The sequence below is a fragment of the Canis aureus genome, chromosome 1 (assembly GCF_053574225.1).
Source record: "Canis aureus isolate CA01 chromosome 1, VMU_Caureus_v.1.0, whole genome shotgun sequence".
In the NCBI taxonomy this organism is placed as follows: domain Eukaryota; kingdom Metazoa; phylum Chordata; class Mammalia; order Carnivora; family Canidae; genus Canis; species Canis aureus.
This window is the reverse complement of record NC_135611.1, coordinates 31209360-31230221: the sequence shown is the minus strand read 5'-3', so window position 1 is coordinate 31230221 and position 20862 is coordinate 31209360. Positions and strand designations below refer to the sequence as shown.

General features: G+C 43.7%; 1 protein-coding gene and 1 long non-coding RNA gene across 4 annotated transcripts; one reads left to right on the top strand and one right to left on the bottom strand.

The window, feature by feature from the left end:
• Positions 1-2616: 2616 nt before the first annotated feature.
• Positions 2617-10884, bottom strand: HEBP2 (heme binding protein 2). 2 transcript variants are annotated; one of them, XM_077894454.1, is made up of 4 exons: positions 10724-10884; positions 10102-10246; positions 9197-9377; positions 2617-3156 (listed from the first exon to the last, which is right to left on the bottom strand). In XM_077894454.1, exons 1-4 carry the CDS (start codon positions 10808-10810, stop codon positions 2958-2960), a joined length of 612 nt encoding a protein of 203 aa, XP_077750580.1. In that variant the 5' UTR covers positions 10811-10884; the 3' UTR covers positions 2617-2957. The 2 variants fall into 2 exon arrangements, with proteins under 2 accessions (XP_077750580.1, XP_077750583.1); XM_077894457.1 differs by having other exon boundaries at positions 10111-10246.
• A 95-nt stretch (positions 10885-10979) lies between these two features.
• Positions 10980-15541, top strand: LOC144312098 (uncharacterized). Of its 2 annotated transcripts, XR_013377533.1 has the most exons (4): positions 10980-11110; positions 12599-12994; positions 13460-13587; positions 14236-15541. It is a non-coding gene; the product is annotated as an uncharacterized LOC144312098 (long non-coding RNA). The 2 variants fall into 2 exon arrangements; XR_013377532.1 differs by lacking the exon at positions 12599-12994 and having other exon boundaries at positions 10990-11110.
• Positions 15542-20862: the final 5321 nt, after the last annotated feature.

Sequence of the window (20862 nt, the reverse complement as noted above, 5' to 3'; positions counted from 1 at the left end):
TTTTATTGAACATGTTTCAGATTACAACTAAATGTCGATCATCAGAAATATGCTTCTCTTGTTTAAAATGGAATTTATTGCATAAGAGATGCCTATTTGTATAGAACTATAGAGTAAATATTAGAAATATTTACCTTGGGGTGCCTGGGTGGCTTAGTGGTTGAGCATCCCCCTTCGGCATGGGTCGTGATCCTGGGGTCCTGGGATTTGAATCCCACATTGGGCTCCCCACAGGAAGCCTGCTTCTCCCTCTGCCTATGTCTCTGCCTCTCTCTGTGTCTCTCTCTCATGAATAAATAAATCAAATCTTAAAAAAAAATAAATACTTGCCTCATAGCAGTAGAGGCTAGTACTGTGGATTCTCATAGGAGGGCTAGAAGTGGTTCTCCAGTTGGTTCTTTTAAATAAATTAAGAAGGAATTTAATTTCTTTTTGGCAAGCATAAAAAAGCAGAGAACACAAATGATCAAGGCAAGCAAATAACTTTGGAAAATAATTGCCTGAGATTTTATAATTTTATATCCATAAGAATTACAAAGCCAGAAATCCAGCTTGTTTGGTATCAAAAACAAGGTCATAATCACATTATGTGTGTAATATACATGAGACAAATGCCTTCATATGGCCCTATCTACTTGTGGCCTGAGAGAGTTGCACTCTTTAAAAAAAATTTTTTTTTAATATTTTCTTTGACACCAAGAAAGAGCACACAAGCAGGGGGAGCTGCAGCAGGAGAGGAAGAAGCAAGCTTCCCACTGAGCAAAGAGCCTGATGCAGGGTTCAATCCTAGGGTCCTGGGATCATGACCTGAGCTGAAGGCAGATGCTCAACCACTGAGCCACCCAGGCGCCTGAGAGCTGCTCTCTCCAACAGCCATCTACCAGCAGGCACAGTGATTAACACATGGACCCAGGAGTCAGTCAGCCTGGGCTCCCATTAGCCTCTGCTCTTAGTTTCATCTGAAGCAAGTTGCCTACCATCTCTATGCATCAATGTCTTTATCCGCAAAACAGAGCTGACAGAACGTGACACAGAGAGTGAACGTAGGTGAGGGGTGAACGTAGGAATTCAGGGGACACACTTAGAATGGTGCACCTAGCAGGTAATCCAGAGATGTTAGCTATGGAAACTGTTGACTGTAGGTCTTTACCGAGGTTAGCAATCCAGGCCAGGGAGAAATGGGAATTATTGTCCCATAGGAGGGTCTAGGGGGACCTAGGATTATGCTAATTATAGGGATCCAGGTTAGGGAGATTAATTTTAAGAGATATCACATAATACTGGGGTTGGAGGGAACTTAGCACCATCTGGCTTCATCCTCTTACCACTGGATGCTCACATCTTCTTAGAAGTGATCACACGGTCTCTGCCTCAGCAGACACACAGTGATGGGAACTGGAAGCTGTGTCATTCACAAGAAGATTCATTGTGGAGAAGTTACTGAGCACCAACCTGCTTTTCTCCTTCACTCCTCCAACCATTACACTCTAGGCGGCTACTGTAGTTTCTGCCTTTCCTGCAATGGGCTTCCCCTCTGGGGACAGGGACTTCAACTTACCCCAATTTTGACCTCAGTCTATACTTCTAATTGATTCTTTCCAGCCTATCTGTTAACTCAGACAAAAGACCAGGAGGGCCAAGTATCCCCTGCTGGGAACTGAAACTACCCTCTCAGGCAATAAAGACCCTGTGTGATTGCCCCCAAGACAGTGATTGACCTGACCTTTACTGCCCACCTGCATGCACCCACCGACCTTTGTCCCACATTTTCTTTATATAAACCTGGAAGTATTTTCAGCATATTAGAGATCATCTTTAGATGCTAGTTCCCTATCTCCCCAGTGCTGGCCTCACTGAAATAAATTCCTTTCTTGTTTCACCACCACTCATCTGTTTGCCTTTGGATCTTGTCAGTGGCACATGGTTGAAGCTGGTCCCTTTGGGAGCCCTGGAGCCAGAGGCTCCTACATCCTTGGCCCCTGGTTATATCTGAATGTGACTTTGTCTTCTCCAGGACAAGCATGCTCCAGCACAAATTAGGCATGGATTTCAACCTCCTTGATTTTGTGGCAATCCATTCTTTCAATAAATAGAATAATTTTTCTATGACCTCTGGAATTACATGAACTACTTTAAAAAGGGGGCACCTGGGTGGTTCAATGGTTGAGCATCTGCCTTACACTCAGGTTGTGATCCCGGGGTCCTGGGATCGAGTCCTACATCATGCTCCCCATAGGGAGCCTGCTTCTCCCTCTGCCTGTGTCTTTGCCTGTGTCTCTCGTGAATAATTAATAAAATCTTAAAAGAAATACTTTCATAATGCATGTGAATTTTAAAATTACATGTCTGTATACATGCCTTTGCACAAGAACATGGCTTTCTTGGGTTTCAAAACAGGATCGAGGTCCCTACCTTCATAAATTTCTTCTCTGCCATGAAATATTATCGACCCTTTGGGGTATGCTGGGAATTCTCTTGTGCAGTGAGGGCGGGGGGTGGACAAGGAAGAGGAGCCCAAGGGGATGTGACAGGGTCTGGCGCAAAAGAATCCGGTTTTTGTTGCCAACCGAACTTCACCCCTTGAGGCTTGACAGCCTCACCATGCCATACAGGATGCCTCTTTAACATTTTTATTGATAATATCTGGAGGGAATAACATCCAAATGACACAAATCCAAGTCAGAAAAGGCAACATGACTGTGATGCAGTGAAGAAGGGTCAAGTAACAGGATATTCCCTGGAGCCTTGCAGACAAACTCCTTCAGAGCTGTTCACATGTTTCTAGAATACTGTCCCCTGTTCCCTGCGCATCTAGATAAAGCTTCAAGCTTTAATAGGCACCTTGGAAAGAAGCTCAATTCATCGTAGTTCTCTCAGTAGAGCTACTAGACCTGCAGTTTACGTGTAAGTAGAGTGTCGATGTCTACAGTAAGTGATGGTACTTCCCGGTTTTTTTCTCATTTATTTTCTTTGGGGGGTTCATGTTTCTCAATCAACCACACTTCATTATTTCCATCAAGCAAGTTGAAAGGACTGTTGTAGCCTGCGGTGTAATAAACCTTCTCATTGAAAACTTTTCCTTCTTCCCTCAAAATGCTTGCCAGTGTCAAAAGTTGCTCTTGATTCTTTTGAGCACTAGAGAATCCATCGAAAGCCCTGCGAAGGAGAAAGAAAAATAACCATGAATGATGTTCACACTGATGTAAATGTCAGCCTGGAAAACAAAGCTGATAGTATGAAGGCTGGAAGAGGTGCAGCTCCCGAGCCCTCCTCTTCAACCGCTGACCGGGGCCATTCCCCTCCTGTGGTTCCCATTCCAGTGCGACCTCATCACACCAACAAGACCCAGGAAGAGCGACGTATCCCAGCTGCTAGCAGGCAGATTTGGAACTTTCACCATCTCGTGCTCTAACTCTTGCTTCTCAGACTTTAACAAACACTTACAAGTCACGTGGGGATCTTGCTAAAATGCAGATTCAGGAGATCTGGGGCGGGGCCTGAGAATCTGCATTCCCAACAAGATCTCTATAATGCTGATGCTACTGGTCAGAGGACCACACTGAAACCCCCTTCGAAGATTCCCTTTCAGATTTTCAATTTTCTATGGAACATTTCCCCACCCCTCTCCTCCCTGGGAAAAGGGTAGGTGCCACATTACAGGTGAATATGATATAGTTTCGACCCTATGAATTTATAGTCTAATGGAAGAGAGGAACATTTTGGCAGCTTGTTATATATATCCTGAGAAGAGATTTGACAGAGACAGGATCGATATGCTTGGGAACACTGAGGATATGACTGAATCAGGGGTAAGGGATATCATCTGAGTTGGGTCTGGAATGGAGAATGGTTTTGCTGGGCAGAGAAAGGGGAAGGATAAGAAAAGGAACAGAATTTCAAGAATATAAGGCATGTTCGTAGTGAGGCCCAAAACGAGCTCTGAAAGGTGAGTCAGAGCCGAAAAGAACAACCTTGTATGTCATCTCAAGGCCTTTTGAGATTATTCTGAAGGATGGTGAGCAGTGAAGTAGCTTGATAGGATTTGGGAAAGACATATGGAAAAGAGACCGGGGGGAAGGAGCCAGTTAGGAAGTTGCTATGGGGATGGGGAAGAAAAGGCAGTCAAAAGATTTAAATAAAAAGTGGGAAAAGAGAATACAAGTTTCAGTATGGATTTTAAAGTATATAAACAAAAATAGCCATAGTTAAATTATGACAGCACACGGACCTAGCTGAGCTGCTGACATGTTAACACGATGAATTGGATTTTGAAGGTTAAGAATAGGAAATACAGAAAACTGCAAATGTTCCCAATATGCCTTCTTTAGTATAAGATTTATTATCGAGGTGCCAATGGAAAAGATTAGTCCTACCATTCTTCAGGTAAGATGGAATCTCTCAAGGGTACAAACCAACAATGTTCATGAGGCACCTAGATTGTTCCTGGCACACAGTATCTTTTAAATCCTCATTGAATAGTGTAGGAATCTATGTATGCACATATACGTGAAATAAAACATTGAAGATAAATTGATAAAACTGTTCTAATTTTCAGAATATTGACTGATAATGATAATTCTGAACCATATGTCAAGAAATATTTGCCTCCTAAGTTTATTATTTCCTTGGTGAATAACCAGCTCTTAGTATGTTCTGCCTAAAGCAAACTTGCTTTCAGACCCTATTTCTTCCTTGAAATCAAATTTTGAACCCCCTAGTTAGAAATCATCTTTTGTTCTATGAATACATATTGCTCTACAATGATCCATTCACAGCTTTATTCAGTACACAAACATGACTCTTTCCACACAACTGCCTTGCTAGGAGCTGCAGGATATAAACAGAGTACCATGTTACTGTATTTTTGAAAAAGTTATACTCTGTACCTATATCCTTATAATGTAGAATAATAGGAGAACAGAGTGGCTAGCTAACTGGGGAAATGAGGACAGCATCACAGATGAGATACCATTTAATCCAAGTCCTGAAGGATGAAAGTGGATGCTCCAGGAAGAAGAGAAAGAGAGAGCTAGAACCAGTAATAAGGTCATGTGCATGTTTTAAATATTTTACAGAAATTAAGTCATTTAATCTTCATGGCAAACCTATGAGATAAGTAGGTACTATAACTCTACACATTTTACAGCTGAAGAACTTTTGGCAAGGGAAATCTGAGTAAACTGCTGAGGTCACAAGTAAAGATATGTGGAAGGTTCTAGCCACAGCAATCAGACAACAAAAAGAAAAAAAAAAAATCCAGGGAGCACCAGCAGCTCAGCGATTTAGCGCTGCCTTCAGCCCAGGGCAGGATCCTGGAGACCCAGGGTCAAGTCCCACGCTGGGCTCCCTGCATGGAGTCTGCTTCTCCCTCTGCCTGTGTCTCTGCCTCTCTCTCTCTCTCTCTCATGAATAAATAAATAAAATCTTTAAAAAAAAAATCCAAATTGGCAAGGAAGAAGTAAAACTTTCACTATTTGCAGATGACATGATAGTAAATACAGAAAACCTGAAAGACTCCACTGAAAAACTCTTAGATCTAATAGGTGAATTCACTAAAATTGCAAGATATAAAATCAATTTACAGAAATCTTTGCATTTCTATATACCAATAATGAAGCAGCAGAGAAATAAAAGAATCAATCCCATTTACAGCTGCAACAAAATCCATAAAATACCTACGAATTAATCTAACCAAAGACCTGTAAAAGACCTGTACTCTGAAAACTATAAAATACCGGTGAGAGAAATTGAAGATCACACAAAGAAATGGAAAGGCATTCCATGCTCATGGATTGGGAGAACAAATATTGTTAAAATGTCTATACTACACAAAGTAATCTACATATTTAATGCAATCCCCATCAAAATATCAGCAGCATTTTTCACAGAGCTAGATCAAAGAATCCTAAAATTTGTATGGATCCATAAAAGACCCCAAACAGCCAAAGCCACCTTGCAATAGAAAAGCAAAGCTGGAGGCATCACAATTCCAGACCTCAAGTTATATTACAAATTGTAATAATGAAAACAATAGGGCACTGGCACAAAATAGACACACAGATCAACAGAACAGAATAGAAAACCCAGAAATGAACCCACAATTATATGGTCAATTACTCTTTGACAAAGGAGGAAAGAATATTCAATGGAATATTGGATATTGCTCTTCAGCAAATGATGTTGGGAAAACTGTACAGCAACATGGAAAAGAATGACATTGGACCACTTTCTTGCACCAAAAAGATTCAAAATTAATTGAAGGCCTAAATGCAGGACTTGAAACCGTAAAATCCTAAAAGAGAACCCAGTAATTTCCTTTACATTGCCCATAGCAACTTCTTTCTAGACATGTCTCCTCAGGCAAAGGAAACAAAAGCAAAAATAAACTATGGGAACTACATCAAAATTTAAAAAATGCACAGCAAAGTAAGCAATCAACAAAGCAAAAAGTCAACCTACAGAATGACAGAAGATATTAGCAAGTAACATATCCAATAAAGGATTAGTATCCAAAACATACAAAAAACTTAGAAAATTCAACACCCAAAAACCAAATAATCCAATTAAAAATGGGTAGAAGACATGAACAGATAGTTCTCCAAAGAAGACATACAGATGACCAACAGATACATGAAAAGATGCTCAATATCACTTACCTCACACCTGTCAGAATGGCTACAATCAACACAAGAAACAAGAGGTGTTGGTGAGGATACGGAGAAAGGGGACCCCTCATGCACTATTGGGGGGAATGCAAGTTGGTGCAGCCACTGCAAAAAACAGTATGAAGGTTCCTCAAGAAATTAAAAATAGAGCTACCCTATGACCCAGCAATCACACTACTGGGAATATACCTAAAGAATCCAAAATACTAACTCAAGGGTACCTGGGTGGCTTAGTCAGTTAAGCATTTGTCTTAGGCTTGGGTCATGATCCCAGAGTTCTGGGATTGAGCCCCCACATGGGGCTTCCTGCTCAGCGGAGAGTCTGCTCCTCCCTCTGCCCCTCCCCCACTCTCTGTCTCTATCTCTCTCTCAAATAAATAAATAAATAAAAATTTTTAAAAATGCTAATAAGGGATACATGCACCATGATGTTTACAGCAGCTTTATCTACAACAGCCAAAACATGGAAACAGCCCAAGTATCCGATGATAGGTAAAGAAGATGTGCTATATATATGCGATGGAATACTACTCAGCTATTAAAATAAAAGAATGAAATCTTGTCATTTTCAACGACATGTATGGACCTAGAGACTATTATGCTAAACAAAATTAAGTCAGTCAGAGAAAGACAAACACCATATGACTTCACCCATCTGTGGAATTTAAGAAAAAAACGAATGAGCAAAGGTTAAAAAAAAGAGAGGCAAACCAAGAAACAGACTCTTAACCATAGAGAACACATGGTGGTCATCAGAGGGGAGGCGGGTTGAGGGGGTGGGTGGAGGAGATGAGGCGGAAGAAGGAGGGCACTTGTCGTGATGAGTGATGAGCTTCGGGTGACGTGTGGAAGTGCTGAATTGCCCTAAATGGATACTATGCTGTATGTTAAGTAACTGGGATTTAAATACAAACTTGAGAAAAAAGAGAGCCGTGGCACAACATGCACAGGTCAGTGAGGGGTGGGGAGGTCAGTGGAACATAACTAGTGGGGAGACAAGGCTGGGCCACTGTAGAGAAGGCCCTGTGAACCATCTCAACTTCACCCTGAAGCAAGTGGAAAGTCACAGAGATTTTTCGTGAAGTAACAGGTTGGGGTTCTTGTTTTGCTGCTGTAGTAGTAAGGAAGAGCATGGGTTCCGGGGTGGAGCGTGAGAGGAAGAGAATGGCAGGCAGGTTACTCCCAACAGTTGGGAGGCCACTGAAGCAGAACAGTCAAGGCCCAAGATGACTAGCCATCCGATCATCTCCTGAGCATCAGGCGTCGCGCCAAGCATTGTGGGATATACAAAGATGACTGAGGTGTGGTTCCTAGGAGATGATGTTCAGAGGAAGTCACAGGGAAGGGCAGAAAAGTAGATTCATGGATCACTTCCCAGGAGACCAGTTGTCAGGAAAGAGTGCGTTGATGGTGACCTGGGAGGGCCTTGCTGGGAAGGCACTATAAGATCACTGCCCACATAAATTGGGAATTGGGGCGCCGCTCATTTGTAGAGCTGTTGAGTTTAATCCCCACTTACCTCATGTGGAAATGTCTGGCAAGTCGGGCAACCTGGGCTGGAAACACTAAATTTGAGAGTCACTGGACACATGTAGTGAAAGCTTTATAAACAGATCACCCAGAGCAAGGCTGCTATGACGGGACAGTCAGTGTGGTGGGTCGACAGCACTTCTCTCAACAGAGAGAGGAATGGGAGGAGGGGGGGACATTCTGAGACTTCAGGGGAGCAATGAATATCAGGAGAACAGATTAGTCAGCACATGTAGGCTGCGGGGGTCACACGGGCAAGGGGTGCCATCATGCGCCGCAGGCAGGGCCACTGCTGAGGGTGATGAGGACAACAGTTCTGAGGAGGTGGCCTGGGTTCTCCCAGACTGAGGAGCGGTGGTGTGAGGAGCACGGGGGAGACAGAGACCTTTAGCAGGCTGGTGGTGCCAAGAGGGGGAGAAGGGAATAAAGCGACTTCAGTATGAGACTGTTATCATGTTCTGTGCGTGGTTTAAATTTCAACAGAGAGAATTTAGGGAATGAGGCAAACAGGTAGGGAAGTCTGAAAGGGTACAAAGGAACCAGCCAACGAACAGGGGCGATGATGACAGGACCAGCTGCCATCCCTCAGGCTGGGGAGCACGGGGCGGGGGAGGGGGGAGGTTGGGGCTAACAGAGCCTAAAAGCTGGGAGGGGGGATACCGCACACTGTGTGGCAGGGTTTTTGCTCAGGTTTACCTCCATGGCAGATAAGGGCAGCCTTGCCCCCCCTTTTTTTTTAACTTTTTTTTTTGAGAATAATGTGCATTGTGTCTTATTTGTGTGGAAGGTAATCAACAAACTCTTTATTAAATGAGTTGATTATATCTGGCAGCAGACCCTCAGAAACATATAAAACTAAGCCAGCAGGAAACCCCTGGAGAATGCACTAGACCTCTTTCTTTATGGAAGGGTGAAAGCCTGCGGAAACTGCATAGGAGCGAAGCTGAGTGCAGGCAAGGCCAGCTCGCAGTCCGCAGGGCTATAAATTATCTACCACTTACCGTACAAACACGGTCATCTCAGCTCGGTCTTCAATGAAGACACCTGACTCTGAAGGCCGTGGCGGATCCGGTTGCTGCTCAGAGGGGATGTACAGGGAAATGGTAATGATAGACTCACTAAAAGGACCTGAACCCGGCTCCACGAGGCTTGTCACTGGAGCTGTCATCTTTATCTTCATCTCTGGACCATAAAAGACCAGGAAAAGGGCGTGAAAGCAAATTTAGTATATTTACGATGACTTCTAAAAACTTAACCTATCATTTTTTTGATCCAGGTTTCCTGACTGACTTTATGCTACTGACATAAAATTCACCTTTGAGATCATTTTCATCATGAAAAAATAAGGGCAAAACGATTCAATTATCCACCGGCCACATTAAACACTTTCTGTACTATTGATATTTTTGGTTAATAATAAATTCTAGCTTTAGGGATGGAAGGGAAAATTCAAGATTGTATAGACCAGCCTGTCCTTTATTTTTTTACAGTTCAGAACCTGAGATCCCACGGGTTAAGTGACCTGCTAAAACATAAACAGAGTCAGAGCCAGAACCAGAGGTCTTGAGACCTGATCTTGCGCTCTTCCTACCTTCCTGCCTCCTGATGACTCTTAACTTACCAGTCACCAAATTACCTCAAAGCATTAGCCACGAAAATGACCTAAGGCTGGTTGCATGGAGGAGGCCGGGCTCGTCCAGCGGAAACACGGAACAGAGGCTGAAAAGCACTGCCCTCCTCCGGGCTCTCAGCGTCCTGGGGCGAGTCCCTGTCCTCAAACATGAAGTCTTCGACGATCTCATGATTTTTCTTTCCCAAAGTATATCTCTTTAATAAGCTAAAACGCAAGGATAAGCCCGGGGACTCGACCACACCGTATATATGACTATAAGGCACACTGTCTTACTGTCTTCACCTCTCTCGTTTTTGCCTCTCATGTAGCTGTCCAGCTTGCTGTAACCCGTCTGGATGGCCGCATCCCAGTCCAGGGACTCCACGGAGGTGCTCACCCACTTGGCGGGTCCATAGCGCCGGATCTCGTAACTTCCCGGCTAAAACGCAACAGAGAAGCCCGAGGGAGTCATTCTGAAAGGGCAGGACGAGGACGGCGACGGCGCAGGGGCCCTACCTCGGTCGGGCCCACCTGGGCAGGCCCTGATCGCGGCCGGCAGCCCCGGCGCCCCTCCCCCAGGCTCCGCGTCCTTGGACTCGAGACCTGGAGGCGCCGGGGTCGCCGGGCTCTGTTCGCGTGACGTCCTCGGGGCCGGGCGGCTCCCACCGCGGGCCCTGGACCCGATCACTTCCTTTTCTCTTGTTTAACCTCAAAAGACACTGCGCTGTGCCAGTGGGAACTGAGATGTAGCCGTAACGTAGGGCTCCGGCTAAGCGACCGGCATTCCCCATCGGGGCAGGAACGGAGCTGGGGGCCCAGACAACTTTAAACATTGTCCTTTTTGCTTCCATCTGCGGGACCCGCCGGCCCCACTGCAAGTCGCCGGCCGCCCCGCCCTCGCCGCGGGGGCGCCTACCTGGGGGCCCGCGTCCTCCGGCGCCGTCCAGCCCGGCGTCTCCACGGCTCGGGCGTCCGCGGGCTCGGGCTCCTGCCCCTCGGCCATGGGCGGCGCCGACGCTCGGGGGAGGCTGGCGAGCAGAGCCGCCCAGGGCCGCCCGCGGCGCGCGCCCCGCTCCCGGAGTGCCGGCCCCGCGCGCCCGCGCCCCGCTCCCCCCGCGCGCCCGCGCCCCGCTCCCCCCGCCGCCGCGCGGCCCTCCCCGCGCTCCGGGGAGCCGAGGCCGCGGGAGCCCTCCGGGGCCGGGAGGGGGCGCTGCGACCGCGAGGGCCGCCGACCCGGCAGCAGGGGCCGCTTGGGCCCCGCGTCCTTTGGGGGTCCCTGCGCGCCCTCGCCCTCGTTTATAAAGTAAGAGGCGCGCAGCGGGGTCCACGCGGGGAGCCCGGGGCGGGGGTGAAGGATGGGCGCGGCTGCCGGGGGCGCTGGTGGAGCCGGTTTGGGAACCTCTCGGCGGCTCCACCCGCGCGGGGAGCCGGTTCTGCAGAGCCGGCGTGTCCGGGCCCCGGGTGCACGCGGCGGAGGCGGGAGGGAGCCTGCGCGCCCGCCCGGGGCTCCACCTTAGGGCCGCCCGGAGCTCCGGCGCGAGCTGGCTCGGGACCCGGGACCCGGGACCCGGGACCGGCCGGGGCTGCGGAGGTGGCCGAGCGCGGGAGGAGGCAGATGGGGCGACAGTCCTGCCTGGAGAGGCTCTCCCGCGGTCCCGGTGGATTGACCTTTCCCCGACATGACCCCAGAACCTCTAAGTTGGCCCCACTGGAACTATCAGGCGGCGGGGAGGAAGGTTAAAAGGGGGGCAGAGAAATGGGGGGAGTCCAGCGACAGGACTCTAGTGCCTTTAAAACTTTTTTGGTTAGATTTATTCTTTATTTTTCCTAAGAGATTTATTGAAATATAATTGATGTACCATAAAATTCACCCATTTTATGGGTACCATTCAGTGGTTGTTAGTATATTTACACTTGTGTGCAACCATCACTACCATCAATTTTAGAACATTGCCCCCCCCCCCGCCCCCCCTTTAGCGGTCATTCCTCAATTCCACATCCCCAAGTCCTAGGCAGCTTCTAATCTGCCCTCTTTCTCTACAGGTTTGCTTATTCTGACATTTCATATAAATGAGCTAATACAGTGTCTTAATCTGTGAGGCTGCTGTAACAAAATATCACAGACTGGTAGCTTATAAACAACAGAAACTTATTTCTCAAGGTTCTGGAGGCTAGAAGTCCAAGATCAGGACACTCGCAAGTTAGGTGCAGGCCCTTCTCCTGGTGGCACACTGTGGGTGGTGTCCTTACAAGGTCGAAGAGGAAAGGCAGCTTTCTCTGGCCTCTTTTATAGGGGCATGAATCCCATTTATGAGGGAGTCTGTCCTCCTGACCTAATCACCTCCCAAAGGCCCCATCTCCTAATGCCATCGCCTTGAGCATTTGTTTCTCAAAATACGAGTTTTGGGGGGATGCGGGCATACAGACCATATAGCATACAGCCTGTGGTCCTCTATTGCTGGCTTCTTTTACTTAGCAAAATATTTCAAGTTTCATCCATGTTGTGTAGCATGTGTCAGTACTTCATTCCTTTTTGTAGCTGAAAACATTCCACTGGATAAATATTTTTCATCAGTTGATGGACATTGGATTCGTTCAACCTTTTGGCTATTATGAATCATGCTGCCATAAATATTTGTATACAGGTTTCTGTGTAGACAGATTCTCATTCCTCCTGAGTGAATTCCTAGGAGTGGGATTGCTGGTCAAATGGTAACACTATATTTAACTTTTTGAGGAACAGCAGACTGTCTTTTATTTTTTAATTTTTTTTTTTTTTTTTTTTTTGCAGACTGTCTTTTAAAGTGGGCGGTGCACTGTTACATTTACATCAGCAGTGTGTGAACATTGTGTTTCTCCATATCCTCGCCAACGCTTGTTGACATCTGGCTTTTCGATTATAGCCATCCTATTGTGTGTGCCTGGTGTAAAAAAAAGTTTTTTTAAAAATCTTTTTTGAGATATTCATATAGCATAAAATTCACCATTTGAAAGCGTGCGATTCAGTGGGTTTTAGTATTGTCAGTACGTCGTACAAACACTATCACTAATTCCAGAACATTCCATCAATCCAAAAAGAGACCCCTCACAATTTAGCAGTCACTCCCAATCTCCAACACCTCTCAGCCCCTGGCAATCACTAGTTTACTTGCTATTCCTGTGGATCTGTCTATTCTGGACATTTCACGTAAGTGGAATATAACGTGTTCTTTTGTGACCGACATCTTCCTCGTAGTGTAATGTTTTCGAGAGTCATCCATGTTGTACCTTGTATCAGTGTTTCATTCTTTTTTATTGCTGAAGAATATCCCATTGTGTAGTCTTACTGCTTTAAAGCAACTGAGGTTCTCTTTTTCCTTTGCCCGTCCTTGCCGTAATGAGTATGGTGGCCTGTGGACACATGACACTTGCCAGTGTTTGTATCAAAGCTATTATGCTGAGTTATGTTTGAATTATTTAGTGAAGACTGAATAATGAATTTTGACTGAAATTTTAAAAACAGCCTGACTCTTTTAACTTCTATAACATGTGATCCACTGCTTAGGTGACTTTGCAAAGTTGGGAATGTAATTTTATGTTGTGAAAAGCTTTAAGAGAAAAGGAAATAATTTACATTGTTGTTTAAGATTTCTGTTGTTTTTTCCATCTGCAGAGTACCTTTTACAGTGATTGATGCCTTTTGGGGTGGAGGAGCATTTTCTTTGTAGAAGAACTGAGGCTAAATTTGGAGACATTCATTTAAGAGGGTGTGGAATGTACAATTAACAAAGATAACAGCAGGTGACTCAGCTGAGTTATCTATATTTATAGGGTGATAATTAGTCATGTAAAAGAACAGAAGGAGGGGAAAAAAGGATTTATTTCAAAATAATGGGATTTTAGTTAGAATAAATTTAATGAAATTCAGAAGGCTCAAGTTTTATATCCATATGTCAAAATAATCTAGCTAGTTTTCTTGTTGATTAATTATGGTAAAATTGTTCTATTAACTCACACTTAATGAATGTATGACATTATGAAGAAGGTAGTCTAAGCTTTACAGCACATTTGGTGGTGCAGTGTGGCTCGATTCTAACAACAGGTGTCTCCACTTCACCCCAGCCAGGGGAAGAGAGCCCTGCAGAGCCCTGCAGCAGGAACCCCAGAAGATTCTCATTATTTGCAGAAGCTTTATTCTATAAAGTCACCATGCATGTTGAATTAATGAGTACTGAACTATTGCTTCTGGAGGAAATACAGAGTTAGGTTCCTGTGAGCCTCTGGCCACATTTTTTGCCAATCACTCCATAACCTTGTTTTATATGAGTTATTGTATAAAGATACCTTATTTAAGAGATGCTGTTGATTATTTTGATTCATTGACATTGAACTCATAACCAACTCATACTTTAATGAAGCTTATATGACACATATTATCTCCTCCAAAAGGTACATCCCAGCCTTCCTGCACTTAGGCATAGGAGTAGCACTTCAGTGTTATGATTGGAGGCCATTTTAAGCAACAAAATCAACAAGAAGCACGAACATGCAAAAAACATGGAACAAAATAGACTGCAAAAAGGACACTCGTTCACTGTATGAGAGCTGAAACTAGAGGGCAGAGCCCCACCTTATTTGACCTCAGCTGGGAACGTGTGCAACCGGTGGCCAGAACTCCTCGCTGCTCTACACATGCAGATGTCCACTAGTGACCGAGACGGTGCTCTGAGTATTGCTTTTGAAGTTCGAAATACGTACCAACAAGTCGGTGAACTGGCAAATATGGAATCTGTGAATGATGAGGATCAACTGCCAATGCTGCCTGCAGTAAGTTACGCCGGTTGCTTCTATCCATATTTCCTTGGCCAAAACAAATCATAGGGGCTTGTTTGACGTCAAGTGCAAGCACACTGTGTTCTCAAAGAAGAGCTCCAATATTTGAGAGAAGCGCTGATGCTCATTGGTGATACAATTTAGTCATTCATTGATAATTCCATACTTGCGGTAGATTTTCTTTTCCAAAGACAGTTGCAATATTATCTCCCATCCAACATGCTGCTCTTATAATGTGATTTTGATACATCCCGGCCCCCTCCCCTCTGACATCAAGAGATGGAGGTCTATGCTTTTTTTCCTTGAAACGGGGCAGGTTTGTGACTACTGTAGAAGTAACCCTGTGTTACTTCTGAAGCTGGATCATTAAGGACTTCCACCTGATTTTCTTTAGGACAATTACTCTTAAAAATCCAACAACCATGCTGAAGGGAAGCCCAAGCATCTCCACGGAGAGCCATGTGTAGGTTCCTAGCTGACAGCTGGCGTTGACCTCTACACGTCCAAGTGACCAAGTGTTCAGACATTGCCAACCCCCACCACTGAGTCACACCACACATCCTCCATTCCTCTAGGCTGAGGCTTCAGGGATCATAGCGCAGACACAAGCTGTCCCTGCAGTACCCACAGAACCCGTGAGCATAAATAAATAGTTATATTTTTATGCCATTAAGTTTGGGGTGATATATTCTCCAGGGTAATAACTGAAAGAGTGCCCTCTATGTACAGCGCTGTTGTAGATGTTGAGGGGTTTTAGTCATACATAAAATTTCATTCTAGGGGATCCCTGGGTGGCGCAGCGGTTTAGCACCTGCCTTTGGCCCAGGGCACGATCCTGGAGACCCGGGATCGAATCCCACGTCGGGCTCCCGGTGCATGGAGCCTGCTTCTCCCTCTGCCTATGTCTCTGCCTCTCTCTCTCTGTGTGACTATCATAAATAAATAAAAATTTTAAAAAAATTTCATTCTAGTCTTCGCATATCTTACAGTCAGCTCATTGTTTACTATGGGGCCATTCTTGCTCTCATAAAGAAATTAGGTATTTGGTCTTTCTAGAGTTACCACTGTTTCAAATATAGGAACTGTATAATGGGTAGCAACTTGGTAGTCTATCAGGAAGTACCTTTTAGTTTGCCTGGCTTCCCCTTTAGTTTTGGTGAGAATTATAATACTCATCCATCACTTAGACCCAAGACAACCCATGAAGCCCCTCTTACACTAAGCACTTTGCTTAGTACCTGACACATAATTACTTGATAATGTTGAATGAGGGCCAGTCAGAATTTATCAGACACATAGATAGTAATTGAGTGTTTTCAGGAGCACCTGTGCACCACCTTTTGAAGGGCCACAGAAAATGAAGAGACATTTATTGAACGTGGGGTCGAGGATACAAAGACTAAAGTCTAAAGCTGAGAATGTCTTTAAAAATTAAAACATCAATTCTAATCAATATGAGGCCTGATACAATAGACTGTGGTGAGTGGTTATAAAAAAGAGTGAGGGGTATCCATACTGATTTTATAAGTCTCAGGTTTTGAAGTAAAAATAGACAGCCAGCTATGCCACAGCTAGATAGCTAGGCAGCTCACACTCTAAAGAAGCTCTTAAAAAGAAACTAAATCCTTGATGCAGCTAAGAGGAAATGTTTTTAATAGATCACTTGATTAAGGACCATTTCCCCAAAATAGGACATTTAAGATGTTCCCTTAAGCTCTTATCTATGGGACTTTTGCTTTTGCCATACATTATTACCTTATTTCTTGATTAAGAAAAATGAAAACATTGATAGGAATTGGACTCGCTTCCCTTATAACTTTTTTAGGATGGAGGTGTTCAGTGTTTCAGTGTTCCCGGTTCTGAGAAGAGGAGACACTCAGCCCCAATCTAACATATACCTGTGAACCAGTCAATTCTCAGCCAGTTCTCAAGTCCTGCATAATGGGCTCCACAAGCAGCTGCACACCTGAGTTTGTTTGGGTCTGCATGTTCAGAATGTGTTCCACTCCAGGAAGAGGTCAGTGGCAGATTGGCTTGGCTCCAAGATGGAGGAAAAGTTTAGCAGTAATTAATGTCTGGGGCATCTTTTCTTCTAGATCAGGGCTTCTCAAGCTATCTGTGATGGAAAAACTTCTCCTTTTAAGAAATAATTTCTAGGGACACCTGGCTTAGTTGGTTAAGCGTCTGCCTTCAGCTCGGGTCACGATCCCAGGGTCCTGGGATCGAGCCCAGTATTGGGTTTCCTGCTTCATGGGTAATCTGCATCTCCCTCCCCTTTGACCCCTCCCCCTGCTTGTGTGCTCTTTCTCTCTGTCAAATAAATAAATAAATAAAATCTTTAAGAAAAAAGAAATAATTTCTAGTTCATCATAAAGCAATATGTGATTTTACTGCTCAAGATTGTGCAGCTCGGGCAGCCCAGGGTGACTCAGTGGTTTAGCGCCGCCTTCAGCCCAGGGTGTGATTCTGGAGACCCTGGATTGAGTCCAACGTCAGGCTCCCTGCCTGGAGCCTGCTTCTCCCTCTGCCAGTATCTCTGCCTCTCTCTCTCCTCTCTGTGTATTCTCATGAATAAAAATAAATAAAATCTTTTTAAAAAATTGTGCAGCTCACTATATGGTTTTTAACTCACAAGTTCAACGATAATTTAATTGGTATATACCATGTTCAGTGAGATGACTACTGATGATGTGCACAAATTTTGTAAAAATGTTTAATTCCTATGATGATTCTAAACACTTTCAGTTTCTCTAGTTATCTTATCTCAGACTGTAACAAATAGTTTGTGAGCCAGCACTGTTTTGTGGATCCTGCCTTGAAGAATACTGATTTAGATTATCTTTCCTGTCTCCTGATGCTTTCTGTTTTGGAAGGTTGTTATTGATTCAAATTCTTTAATAGAATAGGCTTATACAAATTGTCTATTTCTTCTTGCATGAGTTTTGGCAGATTATATCTTTTAGGGAATTGGTTCATTTCTTCTAGGTTATCAAATATTTGGGCATAGAGTTGTGTAGTATTCCTTTTTGTCCTTTTATCATCCAAGGAATCTGTAGTGATGTTCCCTCTTTTTTTTTTTTTTTTCCTGATATCAGTAATTTGTATCCTCTCTTGTTTTTCTTAGTTGGCCTGGCTGTGAGTTTATCAATTTCATTTGTTTTCAAAGAGCCAGCTTTTGGTTTCCTTGTTTTCTCTGTTGATTTCCTGTTTTCATTTTCATTTTCATTGATTTTCTCTTTAGTTTTTATTATCTATTTTCTTTTGCTTACTTTGGATTTAATTTGCTTTTCCTTTTCTAGTTTTGTAAGGTGGAAGCTTAAATTATCGATTTGAGATCTTTCTTCTTTTCTCATATATGCATTTAGTACTATAAATTTCCCTCCAAGTACTGCTTTTGCTGCATCTACAAATTTTGACAAGTTGTGTTTTTCTTTAAATTTAGTTCAAATATTTTCAGTTTCTCTTGAGATTCTTTCTCTGCCTCATGTATTATTTTTTTTTTTAAGATTTTATTTATTTATTCATGAGACACAGAGAGAGAGAGAGAGGCACAGACACTGGCAGAGGGAGAAGCAGGCTCCAGGCAGGGAGCCTGACCTCGGACTTGATCCCAGGTCTCCAGGATCACACCCTGGGCTGAAGGCGGGGCTAAACCGCCCCATGTATTATTTACAAGTAGACTGTTTACACTTCAAGTATTATAGAATTTTCCAGCTATTTTTCTGTTACTGATTTTATGGTTTAATCCCAGTGTGATCTGATAGCATACATTGTATGATTTCTATTCTTTTAAATTTGTTACACTGTGTTTTGTGACCAAACCTGTTAGATAAACTAAGAATAAGAAAAGAAAAAAATGTTTATTTTACTTTCACTTATTCTTTCTCTAATCCTCTTCCTTTTTCTGAGTTTCTAACCTAGATCATTTGCCTTCTCTCCGAAGAAGCTCTTTTAATATTTCTTGCAAAGTAGATTTATTGGCAACTAATTTCCTCAGTTTCTGTTTGAGGTCTTGATTTATTTTTCACTTTTGAAGAATAATTTTGCAGGGCACAGAATTCAGTCTGGTATTTTGTTTTGTTTTATTTTGTTTTTTCTCTCTCAACCCTTGAAATATTTCACCCCACTTCACTAGCTTGCATGGTTTCTGAAGAGAAGTTGGGGGTAATTCTTATCTTTGTTCCTCTACAGGTAAGGTGTTTTCTTCCTTGGGCCTCTTTCAAGATTGTTTAAGTTTATTTTTTATTTTATTTACTTATTTATTTTTTAAGTAATGGACATGGAGCCAAATTCAGGTCTTGAACTCATGACCCTGAGATCAAAACCTGAGTTGAGATCAAGAATCAGAGACTTAACTGACTGAGCCAGTCAGGTATCCCAAGATTTTTTTAATCTTTGATTTTCTGCAGTTTGAATATGGTAGGCCCAGGTGAACATTTTTGTTTCTCTCTTTCTTTTTAGTCATTATTCCTGCTTGGTGTTCTTTGAGCTTCCCACAGTTATAGTTTGAGTTAATTTGTGGAAATTTTGCAGTCATTATTGCTTCAAATATTTCTTCCGTGCCCTTCTTTTTTTCTTCTCTTTCTGATATTCCCATTATGTATCTGTAATACCTTTTGCAGTTGTCTCATAGTTCTTGGATATTCTGCTCTGTATTTTTTTTCTCTTTGCCTGTTTTAGAAGTTTCTATTAATATACCTTTAATCTCAGAGGTTATTTCCTCAATGCTGTTCAGTCTACTAATAATCCCATGAAAGACATTCTTCATTTCTATTTTGGTGTTCTTGGCCTCTAGCACTTCCTTTTGGTTCTTTCTTAGACTTTCCATCTCTTCATTGACATTACCTACTTGTTCCTGCATGTTGTCTATCTTATCCCTTAGAGCACTTTGCATATTAATCTTAGTTATTTTACATTTCTGGTCTTATAATTCTCTCTTTATATATCTAAATCTGGTCCTGATGCTTGCTCTGTCTCTTCAAACTGTGTTGTTTTTGTTGTTGTTTTCCTTGTAGTATGCTTTGTAATTTTTTTTGAAATGTGGACTTGATGTGCTGGGTAAAAGGAATTGCAGTAAATAGATTTTTAATAGTGTGATGCTTAGGTGGAAGAGAAGGGGAAGTGTCTATTGTCCTGTGATTAGGTCTTGGTATTTTTTAAAAAATATTTATTTATTTGCTTGAGTGAGAATGAGCAGGAGGGAGGAGCAGGGGGAGAGGGACAAGTAAACTCCCCACTGGGCAGGGAGCCTAATGGATGCTCCATCCCAGGACCCTGGAATCATGACCTGAGTTGAAGGCAGATGCTTAACCAACTGAGCCACCTAGGTGCTCCAGTCCTTTTTTTTTTTTTTTTTTTTTTTTAAGATTTATTTATTTGAGAGAGAGCACACACACACACACACACACACACACACACACCCCACACACACCTTGGTAGGGAGGGGGAGACGCAGATAGAGAGGGAGAGAGAGAATCCCAAGCAGAATTCTTGCTGAGCGTGGAGCCAATGCGGAGCTCCATCCCAGGACCCTGAGATCACCACCTGAGCTGAAATCAAGAGTCAGTTGCTTAACTGACTGAGCCACCCAGGTGCCCAAAGGTCTCAGTCTTTGAGTGAGCCTGCTCCACTAGGCTGTGAACTTCACAAGTGCTTCTCCATTTTTCCCACTGCTGTAAGTAGAACAAGATGGCTAGAGGGGCTGGAATTGGGTATTTTCCTTCTCTAGCGTAAGGCTGGAGCCAGGTAGGGCTAATTAATCCCCAGGCTAATTAGGCCCTGGTAAAACAGTTCCATCTGAAGGCAGGACTTGTTAAGAGCAGAGTGCTCTAGCTATTTCAAAACGGTTCCCTTCTCTCCTTCCCCTACCAGAAAGCATGAGAGAATTTTCCTCCGATCTTTGCTGTGAGCACCTGGTAAGGCTCCTAGAAGCAAAACTCACAAAGTATGGGGCCCCTCTGGAGTTTGTAATTCTCATGTTTGTCTGCTCAGAGCCTCCAGCAGTCTGTCGATTCCGGTTCTGGTCTCTCTCGCTGCCACTGGTCCTGAGGAGGTTTTTGCTTATGGATTTCTGCTCCCATAGTCATGATTCTTTGTTTCTCTCACTTTGGGGGCAGTGGTTTGTCCTATGACCTCAGTTCTCTGGTGGATCCAAGAAGTGTTGATTTGCAGTTCAGCTTTTCTTGTTATTGGGATGGATTGATGTTTCCGAGCTCTTTACATGCCCGACCAGATACTACACTC